The sequence below is a fragment of the Zeus faber genome, assembly GCF_960531495.2.
Source record: "Zeus faber genome assembly, chromosome: 21".
NCBI classification, from domain to species: domain Eukaryota; kingdom Metazoa; phylum Chordata; class Actinopteri; order Zeiformes; family Zeidae; genus Zeus; species Zeus faber.
This window is the reverse complement of record NC_137208.1, coordinates 2,001,525-2,013,716: the sequence shown is the minus strand read 5'-3', so window position 1 is coordinate 2,013,716 and position 12,192 is coordinate 2,001,525. Positions and strand designations below refer to the sequence as shown.

The 12,192-nt window shown below is 50.2% G+C and overlaps 1 protein-coding gene across 1 annotated transcript in view; it reads right to left on the bottom strand.

The window, feature by feature from the left end:
• The window catches only part of gas2l3 (growth arrest-specific 2 like 3), a 16,038-nt gene extending 7,399 nt beyond the window's left edge, over nt 1-8,639 (bottom strand). Inside the window, exons 1-5 of the mRNA XM_080022304.1 lie at nt 8,484-8,639; nt 6,716-6,767; nt 2,221-2,407; nt 1,139-1,257; nt 1-16 (exon numbers count right to left, since the gene is read on the bottom strand). The exon at nt 1-16 is cut by the window's left edge and continues 126 nt beyond it. Coding sequence (XP_079878430.1) covers nt 1-16; nt 1,139-1,257; nt 2,221-2,407; nt 6,716-6,739 — 346 coding nt within the window. The 5' untranslated portion in view covers nt 6,740-6,767; nt 8,484-8,639. The remainder of the gene's footprint in view (nt 17-1,138; nt 1,258-2,220; nt 2,408-6,715; nt 6,768-8,483) is intronic.
• Between the last annotated feature and the right edge of the window lie 3,553 nt (nt 8,640-12,192).

Genomic DNA, 12,192 nt, shown 5'->3' with positions numbered 1-12,192 from the left:
TCCTCAGCGGGAAAAGCTGAGGATGAGGAGGAGGAGGAGGAGCTTGAGCGTCAGGACACAAACCGGCCGCAAGAACACTCCCATCCCGAAGCACCGCAGACGCACAGACTCCTGCTTTTTAGCTCTCGCCAATAAGGAGGCGCAAAACAAGGTTCTCACAACTACATTGAAACACAACTTATTTGGAACCTGCTGAGGAACTGGTTGTAACTGGTTGTTACTGGTTGTTACCGGTTGTTACTTGTTGTTGCTGCTTTAACTGCGGTGACGGGATTATTCCATGAACGTTCAATAGCAGCGGTGGAAGGAGTCGTGGAAAGCCGCACTTGGGTAAAAGTGGAGATGTCGTAGTAAAACACTCCTCTGGTAAAAGTGAAAGTCACTCATTAGACACTGCTTGAGTAAAAGTCTTCAGCAGGGACGTCAACGCCGCGGAGACGGTGACGCTCATGAGCTTTAACGGCACAATTGTTTGGACGCATTAACGCTTCTTTACCGTCACGTCAAGTCTGGAGCGACAAAACACTGTTGATGATTCATAACTAACACACACACACACACACACACTTGTATTGATGAGATTATCAGTGAAGCGTTTACAACTTGATCAAAATCTGAACATTTCTTTGTTCCACTCGATTGAGAAGTTATTACTAGTTATTAATGGAGAAGTTAGTACTTGTACTAGAACTAGTACTACTTCTAGTAGTAGAAGGAGTCCTAGAAGTACCCAAGGAAGTACTGAACTCGAACTCTTGAGGCGTGTTTGGGGCGTGTTTGAAGCATGTTTGGGGAGTGTTGGGGGAGTGTTTGGGGCGTGTTTGGGGAATGTTTGAGGAGTGTTTGAAGCATGTTTAGGGAGTATTGGGGGAGTGTTTGTGGCGTGTTGGGGGAGTGTTTGTGGCGTGTTGGGGGAGTGTTTGTGGCGTGTTGGGGGAGTGTTTGTGGCGTGTTGGGGGAGTGTTTGTGGCGTGTTGGGGGAGTGTTTGTGGCGTGTTGGGGGAGTGTTTGTGGCGTGTTGGGGGAGTGTTTGTGGCGTGTTGGGGGAGTGTTTGTGGCGTGTTGGGGGAGTGTTTGTGGCGTGTTGGGGGAGTGTTTGTGGCGTGTTGGGGGCCTGCTGGGGCCGTGGCTGACTCACGGCGCTGAGCTGGGGCGGGGCGTTCCGGGCCACCTTCTCCTGCAGGACGCTGATCAGCTGACACAGCCGCACGCCGTTGTTGAGCTCCTCCATGAAGAACTGGGCTCGCACCTCCTGCCCTGGACACACAGCAGCAGTGTGAACGTTCTTCCAGGGCGTGGTCCACCACCACTTCCTGTTCCAATGACCACCACAGAAGCTGAGCAACCCCCCTCCCCCACCTCCCAAAAAGCCAACACATACTGAGCAACCATCACCAACAGCTCAACACCTCTGAGGCTCTGGAACTGACCTTAAATCAGTATTTTGGGATGTTTTATAAGATATTATTCCTTCTTCCCCAACGCTCATCCAACTCCCACTCAATGAAACCTGATCCCGTTTAGCAGGGGCCCCCCCGAGGGCTCCCAGGGCCACGCTGGTTGAACCTCTATGACTTTTGTCCTCCAGACAAAAGGCCGACGGGTTGAACCTGCAGCTCACATTACACCACCACAAAAACCAGAAACCAGTTACCACGGCGACACAACTCACAAGACCATCCATGTTGTGGAATAAGAGCAGGCTCTAGAACCACCCCCTGTGGGACGCCACCATGGGGTCGGCTTCTTCTTCTTCACCTTCTTCCTTTTCTTCCCCTTCTTCTTCACCTTCTTCTTCTTCTTCTTCTTCACCTTGTTCTTCCTCTTCTTCACCTTCTTCTTCTTTGCTCCGTTTGAACAACAATGGAAAACGCTTTTTTCCCGTCGACTCCGGTTTCCAGGATCCATTGTGTCCGACTCGGAACAAAAAGCTCGGGGATGAAAGCCGAGGGCCGAGGGACTTCCCGTCCTGCTCGGGGTCTTTGTGCCGGTGGGGGGTTTCCCAGGAGGATCCTCACGTGGACGTGTTGTTGAGGAACTTCCTGTTCTCACGTGAGTGACAGGAAGTGCCGTCATTCATTTTTTTTTTAACTCTTTTCATCGACTTGAACCTTTTTATTTTAAATTTTAAACCAGATCGGTCGATGGATCTTGCCGTTCCTGGGTTGAATCAGCGTGGTCAGGATGGCGCCAGGGCCGGTGGCTTCGGTGGCTTCTTACCCAGCATGCCGCTGAGCCAGATGGCCAGGTCCTCCTGCATGGGCAGCAGCGTGGCCTCGTGCCGCACTGCCAGCCACTGGTCGTACTGGAAGACGTCGGCCAGGCCCGGGCCGTGGCGCTGGGCCAGCGGGCTGCGCGGGCTCCTGGGGCTGGGGAGCGGGGCATCGAACTTCTCCCCGAACCAAACCTGGACAGAAGATCATCTTCATCATCATCACCACCACCATTGTCATCATCATCATTATCATTATTAACATTATTACCATCATCATCATTATTATTATTATTATCATTATTACCATCATCATCATCATCATCATTATTAATATTATCATTATTACCATCGTTATATACTTTAAATCCAGGCCCGAAACATTCCTCTTTTCAAAAGCAAATGACAAAGTCTAAGAAGGCTTTTCTACAAGGTTAATCGAACAGTCCGAGTGACCAAAGTGGTTGCGAGTTCGACTCCTGCTGTGTTTAAGTGTGTAGGCCTTGTTTGTTTGTTTTTTTTGAATCATTACAATGTCCTTTATGTCTCGTGTAAATCACTTTGCATTTCCCTCGTGTTTGAAAAATAAGAACATCTAATTCACTTTACCACTTTACCGCTTTATCACGTGTTCTTATACTATTTTTATTATTATTACTTGGTGAATTACTGCTATTCTTCCCCCGTGTGCGTTTTCTTGAACTAGTGTTGGCAAAGATTTCCTTAAGGGTAAATAAAAAAAAAAAATAATGATCTTATCTCATTCTGAGCATGTTTCAAACCACTGTGACTAGAAGCTCCTTCAAGGTTATAAACAATGAATAATAAAGAGCGCAGCAGCTTTCATTGCGGCACTTGGCCAATCGCGCCGTGAGTTATTAGTTTATCGTTTTATAATGGCATTGAGATGCCAGCAGCTCCTCCAGCATCCACAACAACTGGACACTTCACAGCGACACAACGACGGCACGAAACGGACGAAGGAAAACCCCCTGTTCACAGGAACTCTTCCATGACCTTGAACAACAGGAGTCCGAGGAACGCTTGAAATTGGACAAATGTATCCCCCCCCCCGGATATTGAAAAATGGCGGAAAACCTAATTGGGCAAAAGTCAATGTGCAACTTTGATTTTGACTTTTGATTTGATTTCGGCTTTTGGGATCAATATCCATCAATGTGGCAAATTGAGATAAATAAAAAAAATCCACCGAGGTGGAAGATGGAGGCAGAACGTGTGGTAGAAAAATAATAAATATTAAATATTACGATTCAATATACGTCATCCAACGTCCACCCAAAAATCCTCCAATGTCCCCTTAAACGTCCCCCAAACGTCCTCCAATGTCCCCCCAAACATGTCCCCCCAAACATCCTCCAACGTCCCCCCAAACATCCTCCAACGTCCCCCCAAACATCCTCCAACGTCCCCCCAAACATCCTCCAACGTCCCCCCAAACGTCGCCCAAACGTCCTCCAACGTCCCCCCAAACGTCCCCCAAACGTCCTCCAACATCCCCCAAACGTCCTTCAACGTCCCCAAATGTCCCCGCGAGGACCCAACACTGGATTCCAGCAACACCACAACATCTGCTCCTTCAGGCTCCTCCATGTTTTGTGCAACTGGCTCTGTGCATCGCCCAATCACCACGTCTGCTTCTTAAGCCACCGCCTTTAATTGGACAGCGTGTGTGCGTGTGTGTGTATATGGTTGTGTGTGTGTGTGTGTGTGTGTGTGTGTGTGTGTATGTGCGTGTGTGTGTGTGTGTGTGTAAGTGTGTGTGTATGTGCGTGTGTGTGTGTGTGTGTGTGTGTGCGTGTGTGTGCGTGTGTGTAAGTGTGTGTGTATGTGCGTGTGTGTATGTGCGTGTGTGTGTGTGTGTGTGTGTGTGTGTGTGTGTAAGTGTGTGTGTGTGTGTGTATGTGTGTGTATGGTTGTGTGTGTGTGTGTAAGTGTGTGTGTGTGTATGTGTGTGTATGGTTGTGAGTGTGTGTGTGTGTATGTGTGTGTATGGTTGTGTGTGTGTGTGTGTAAGTGTGTGTGTGTGTGTATGTGCGTGTGCGTGTGTGTGTGTGTGTATGGTTGTGTGCGTGTGTGTAAGTGTGTGTGTATGTGTGTGTGTGTATGTGCGTGTGTGTGTGTGTGTATGTGTGTGTGTATGCGTGTGTGTAAGTGTGTGTGTGTGTGTGTGCGTGTGTGTATGTGCGTGTGCGTGTGTGTGTGTGTATGGTTGTGTGTGTGTGTGTGTAAGTGTGTGTGTGTATGCGTGTGTGTATGTGCGTGTGTGTGTGTGTGTGTGTATGTGTGTGTGTGTATGTGCGTGTGTATGCGTGTGTGTAAGTGTGTGTGTATGTGCGTGTGTGTATGTGCGTGTGTGTGTGTGTGTGTATGTGCGTGTGTGGATGTGCGTGTGTGTGTGTGTGTGTGTGTAAGTGTGTGTGTATGTGCGTGTGCGTGTGTGTGTATGTGCGTGTGTATGTGCGTGTGTGTATGTGCGTGTGTGTGTGTTTGTGTGTGCGTGTGTGTGCGTGTGTGTGCGTGTGTGTGCGTGTGTGTGCGTGTGTGTGGCAGATATTGTTGCTGGAAACAGGGTCGGGCGTTGTTCATCCTCTGGAGAGGAAACATTCTTTGGGGCCCGGTGGGTGGAGGACATAACGGCTGTTATAATAAAACACTGTTTCCTCAAGATGGAGAGAGAGAGACAGAGCTTTTCATTGGCTCAAGGAAAGTTTTATATTTTTTCCCCCAAAACCATGACCTCAATAGAGCGACCTTTGGAACTCTGCATTGGCCAAAGAGACAGAGCTGGGGTTTGTCCTGGATATTGGAGAAAGGACAAACACCACACACACACACACACACACCTAATTAGGAAATAAAGCATCACAGCGGAATGTTTACAAGTTACATAAGCTGCAGCCTGCTGATTAGAATAGATCGACATGCCGGGGGGGGGGGGGGGGGGGGGGTTATTACTTAACCACACACACACACACACACACACACACACACACACACACACACACACACACACACACACACACACACACACACACACACACACACACACACACACACACACCTCAACCACTGATCTGCTCAGAGTGAACATCACGTGTGGGAGGAGTTTGAGGAACCTCCGTCTCCTACTGTTACTACATCACTTCTGTGGAAAACTGCTTTGTTTGTTGATTCAGATCTGAACACAATGTCCAACACATCATCTAATCCTGGATTACAAAACCTGAGGAGCTACACCTGCAGCAGGAACCAGACCAGCCCACGAAGGTCACAAGAAGGTCAAAGGAAGCTCCCATGAAGGTCAAAGGAAGCTCCCGTGAAGCTGCTGCTGTGAAGCCAAAAACATGGAGAAGGACTTGACTTCTGTCCTCTCCCCCAACACTGATGGAGGCAGGTTGGGAAGCGGTTCTCAGCTACGACCTGCACCTCCATCCAGGCATGACCACAAAAATAACCGGGTGGCGTTGAAGTCATGGACGGAGTTCACTCCTGGAGCCGTCTCCGTCCAGAGTTTTGTGCCGTTTGACCTCCTCGCGTCGTCACGCCGCGGGAGGGCAGCAGGACGTCAGACATTACAAACAAATAAAAACAACAACAAAGTTCCAAGGAAGTTCATTCAGTTTGCTGCACAGTCAGCACACAGAAATATTGGGTTTGGCCGTGCACCTCTCACCACCACGTCCGGTAATTCTACTGATGTGGTGATGAAGGGTGGAGGTAAACACCAACATCGCCGCCAGGACGTCCTCTAGCGCAGAGGTTTCCAACCGCCGGCTCACGGACCCCGTGGGCGTCCGCCGCCGCCGTGACCGTGAGAACACGGGCGGGATTCCTTGAGGAGCGACCTGCTCCACAGCGGAGCAGCAGCAGGAAACGGAGTAAATGAAAACACATCTATAGTTTTTATTTGCTTTGTTTGGCTCTGACTGGAGCTGCAGCTCATTTTCCTTTTACTACCAGCGTCCCCCAAAAATAACACCCTGCGCTCACTTCAGTGAGTAACTTAGAAGTAGTGATATAAGTAACTTGTTGTCTATTATTTAAAGTCTGGTTTTGCTAACGCTCTTATCTGTTTGGGTGTGGTGGTGGTGGTGGTGGTGTTGTTGGTGTTGGTGTTGTTATTTTTCATTCGTATTGTTTCATTTTCATTCGTCGAACAACGTAAAGCGCTGAGAAGAAACAAGTTGAAATGGAAGCTTCAGAGAAACGTGACAAAGACAAACATTTAACAGCTGCAAATCCTCCTCCGTCAACCACCCTCAGCGCTGTGCTTGGGTCATGGAGCACAGGGGATCTGGACCCCACCCAGCGTCCACCACCTCCACCCAGCGTCCAACTACCTCTGCCCAGCGTCCACTACCTTCACCCAGCGTCCACCACCTCCATCACCTCCACCCAGCGTCCACTACCTCCACCCAGCGTCCACTACCTCCACCCAGCATCCACTATCCACCGGTAGAGACTTGAAAAGCTGGTTGGTACCTGGATGCCGGTCTGCACAGCCATGACAGCGACGGTGGCTCAGAGCTTCATTCTGTGGAGAGAAGAAAGCAAAGCGTGAAAAGAGGCTTCGACATCTGGTGCGTTCCAAGCCAAGCAGTGAGGAAAGCCTCCTTGTGACATCACAATGAAGTCAGTTCAGACAACATTCTTACACTGTTCCATTAAAAAAAAAATCGAATTACATAAAAACACCGGAGCTTAGGTGGTGGTGGTTAGGAAGTGGAAGAGCTGTCACCGCGACACAACATCTGTTTGAAAGTTCTCATTTGTTTTTTTTGCAGCTCAGCCGACGGACCGTGGCTTTTCATTTGGTTTTGTGGCTGCGGGTCCCGGCGGAGGGAGGGGAAGCGATGCAGGCCTGGACGGAGGGAGGGGAAGCGGTGCAGGCCTGGACGGAGGGAGGGGAAGCGGTGCAGGCCTGGACGGAGGGAGGGGAAGCGGTGCAGGCCTGGACGGAGGGAGGGGAAGCGGTGCAGGCCTGGACGGAGGGAGGGGAAGCGGTGCAGGCCTGGACGGAGGGAGCCGGCGGCACTGAGCCAGATCCCTCCACGGTCAATTTAAGTCATTTATCCACTTTTCCCACTAGAGCAGCTGAAGGAGGAAAACCACGCCACAACACCACCGCAACACCATGCCACAACAACGCCACGCCACCACCACCACAACACCACGCCACAACACCACCACGCCACAACACCACCACACCACCACCACAACACTCATACACCACCACCACCACAACACAACACCACCACGTTGGTTCTATTTGGCCGGTGGAAATTAAAGTGGTAATCCCTAAGATTATGTTGTTAAATACATTTCCTTATCTTTATCAGGTACTTCATAACAAACAGCAATTCCAGGTATTTTGCGTCATGTGCTCCTCTGTATCCTGCCCCCCCTCCATAGCTGTTGGCGTGGTCCACCACACGCCCCGGTGAACGGAGGCAGCCATGGTGAACTGGCTGAGGCGGCGCAGCCAGTTGTGCTCAGTAAACGGTCGATTTGGAAGAACATTCAGCAACAAACTGTCTCCACCACCTCCAGGCACCGAGGACGACGACAACAACAACAACAACAACAACAACAACAACAACAAACGAGTGGATCAGAAGGAGACGTTTCTAATAGAGCTGTGGGGCTTGCAGGGTTCTGGGTGACCCCTGGTTACCGTGGTTACCCAAAGGCTCCTGCGCTGCCCACAAGCAGCATCCAGCCTCTCAGCACCTTTCAACACCGCTGCACGAATCACTCTCTACGTCCATGAGAAAAGTTTGATTATGACGCTTACACCTGAATCTAAACCTGACACACACACACACACACACACACACACACACACACACACACACACACACACACACACACACACACACACACACACACACACACACACACTCCCCGAGCTGAACCGTCCCCGGGGGGGGGTGGAACATATAGATGCTAATGATATTGATAATTTGCTCAACACAGCTGAGGCAACACCCCCCCGCCCCCAATCCACCACACACACACACACACACACACACACACACACACACACACACACACACACACACACACACACACACACACACACACACACACACACACACACACACACACACACACACACACACACACACACACACACACCTCCTCCTCGTCGTCGTCGTCGTCATCATCATCATCATACAAACTACATGTTCCAATATGACACCATCTCTAAGTGACACCAGATCAGGATCCGAGACAAGAAGGAGCTTACCTCACACAGCCTTCACAGTCCAAGAGCAAAACAATGACACAGCAGATTAAACCTGTCTCTCTCTCTCTCTCTCTCTCTGTCTCTCTCGCTCTCTGTTTGTCTGTCTCCCTCTCTCTGTTTAGCGGGGAAACCCCATCATCGGCGCCGTCCCCACGTCCGTCTGGGTGAGCGCTGGGTCTCAGCTTCCTCTCAGAGCGGAGTCTGCCTCCGAGTGTCCCGGCGAAGGGGGGAGTGTGTGGGGGAGAGACTGATGTGATGTGGGGGAGGAGGGAGAGGTGGAGCCTCCACTAATGAAGTGGCTGTGCTACCACACACACAAAGCCTCTATTGTTTTCGGACGCCCGGGTCCATCCTACGACCCCCAAGGCCAGCCACCAGGCCAACGGCAGGTCCAGGTCCAGCACCAGGTCCAGGTCCAGCACAAGGTCCAGCCCCAGGCCCAGGACCAGGTCCTGGACCAGAGACCCAGATTGGTTAAGACAAAATGTTTAAAAATGGAGTATCTTTGATGAGGAACTCAGGCGACGGTCTCAGGATACTATTCCACAGTGATACCATCACCATGCATATCCCATAATAAGGATGAGGGCTGGGGCTCGGGCAGGATCCGAGGCTCACGAACTTCAGATGACATCATCACATGACAACGGTCTGGCTACTCACAGCCGTGGTCACCTGGTGATTTTGTGGTCACCCTGAACTTTCATAGATTATTATAAGGATCTGAAGATCCACACCATCAGCTCCACCTGAACATCTGACCTGAACATCTGACGGAGGCACCAAAGGCGTCAGCACAGGAGCTGGAACCACGGCACGGACATGGAGGAACGAGTCAGGAGAGATGGGATGTTTGATGTGATGGAGCCTGAACTCCTCCACCGCACGAGGATCAGTGTTCAACGTCACAACGTTTCAGCGACGAGCGCGGGGGCCAAAAGACGCCGACCCCTCTGAAGCAGGAGGAGCTGACGTAGCTCCATCTTTCAAAGCTCCATCTTTCAAAGCTCCGTTTCTGTTCCAACTATCCCACTTGGCAGCTCGGCTCTGACATTTAGAAGAGGGCGATGATTCACGGAGCCAGAGAACGGCTCCACTTCTTCTCGCGGGCGGAGGCATTCGGCCGGAACAAAGGACGGAGATCACAATGTGCACATCTGGGGTCTCCGCCCGGGAGCCCAGCACCCTGTGGGTGGGGGGGGGGGCCCGAGGCTCGAACCCGCCCCCGTCTCTCTTCCTCCCAAATGTCAGGCCCGGAGGAGGGCGAGGGACACGCAGACAAAAGGTGTTTTATGGAGGACGTGAACTTTCTCTGGAGCGGCTGAAAGGGCATCGAACTGAGAGGCCTGTGTTCAGAGTCTGGTCAGGTTTAGAGTCGAAGCCACAAACACACACACACACACACACACACACACACACACACACTTTCAGAAAACATCGCGAGTTCCCTCCCCAGCAGGGGGTCTGGAGGTCTGAGCCTCGGAGGTTTTGCATTTGAAACAGGACAAACTTCCTGCAAGTGAAGCATCAATCAAACTGATCTTTTACGACGTTGTTGTTGGTAGAACAGTCGGACCGAGCAGCCCGGAAATACTAGCAGTCGCCACATGACGTCCATTAAAAACCAGGCTGAAGAGGATTCCCTCTCTATTCACGTGTGTCAGTGTGTGTGTGTGTGTGTGTGTGTGTGTGTACTTTTGTTATGAATCCAAAAAAAGAAGTTCTCTTCAATTAGCCATCCTAGTATCTGAGGTATCTAGGGGCAGTGGGGCCGCCATCCACATGGCGACGCCCGGGGCGCAGTAAGGGGGGTTGAGTGCCTTGCTCAACTTGAGCACACTACCAGCCAGGGATCGAACCACCATATTTGTGTGTATACGTGTGTTTGACATGTACCTTTGCATTACGGCGCTCACAGCCTCCACCCTTCGAACGCTCAGCCTTATAGGGGGAAGTTGTGATGTCACAAAGACATCACATGATGATCCCTTCCGCTAGACAGCGGAGACTGGGGGATTGCCCTAATATATTAGTGCGTTTCCATGACGACTGGACATCCTCACTGCACGCCGGGGTTATTCCTCCTGTAGGAAACATCTCGCCATGAAACAGGTCGTGGCCAAGTCGCAGAGGCACAATTTTCTTACTTTATCACCGTTAATAACCCGACTCTCATCGGGGCCTTTTCTAGGGCCGCCAAAAAATTAAAAAAATTAAAAAGCCACAAATTTCCGACGGGTTCAGGAGCCCGTCCACACCTACACCCGCACAACAGGTTCACGTCAGCTGACCTGATGGGGCCACCGGGACCAGGGACCAAGGGGCCCCGGCCAGCGTGGGAGGAAAGAAGGCGTGACAGGGTGATTTTAGTCACATTGTTATACAACCAGTATCTTAGTCAATGTTTAATCGCGATTATTCATCCGTTTGGGGGAAGGGAATTATTTTATGGAACTTCATAAATCAGCAGAAAACTGCCTTCCCAATGTATTTAACGTATTTGATAAACCTAGAAATAAATTAAGAAAATCTACAGGATGTATAATGGAATGATGTGCAGTGGGTTACACATCTTTGTTGCTTGTTGTCCTCATGGTGAAGCTTCTTTGGGGCCGTGTTTCAATGTTTCTGGGGGCGGTGCTACGAGTTTCCAGAAACACAAAGAGAATGAAAAGATTTCAAAACGCCTACAAATAAATCCATGTTCCTTGTGTTATGTAGTTGTTTGCTTTGGGTGATTGGATAAATATACAGACGGTTTTTGTCCTTTTATTTTGTAATTTTAACGACCTGTGAAGTCCGATTCAAAGCCTGATGAATACAACCCGGCATTCCACGTTGCCGCTTTAACCATGCCCGCTGCTTAAACCGCGCCCGCTGCTTTTCTCCCCGTCTGGAGAAATCCTCAAAAAGAAATAAATCACAGTAAAACCCATTTCCAGCTCATTCTGAAACTCTCTGCTTTCGTACAGATGTTGGAGGAACAAGGCGGCGGTTGCGTCCGGTTTAATAATCCCGTATAGGATTGCAGAAGGAGACGGGGGCGCATGGAGGGGGTGCATGGAGGTTGCGCATGGAGGTAGCGCATGGAGGCGGCGCGTGGAGGGGCGCCTGCGATCTGCTCTTAAGTCCAATCATGACTCTATTTGAGGGTGGCGGTATCTCGGTGAGGTTTGGAATGTTGACTCTACACTACACTGCAATGATATCATGTGAACTGTACGAGCCGTCATTTGCGCATGCTGTGTAGATTTAAAAAAAGTACCGTTCTTTACTAAATTATTTCACAATAATGGATGCCACATGGATCAAGCTTGGACGACAACATGGCGGAACCACCCCAATACACATTTTATTCATCTTGTCCGTGAGTGCGACGCCCAAGAGATCCACACACCACTGCTCTGATGTCAGTTTTTCCATGAACAAAAAAAAAAAAAAAAACAAAACACCCAAATAAAAAAATAAAAATACAAATGACACAAAGGCCATCAAGAATGAACCCGGTGACGAGTGACCGGGACCTTCTGGAGGCAACGTTCAGTCGCCTCAGAACGCTGCTGTGGTCTTGTGCTTCATTGGATCAGATGTAGGAAGTACACGCCCCTGAACTCAACAAAACTCCATCACTGAATCATCCCAAGACTCCTTTTCAAAAAAGGAGAAAAACAATGTGGAGAGAGCGGCAGCGACCGTGGTGCTGTGACAC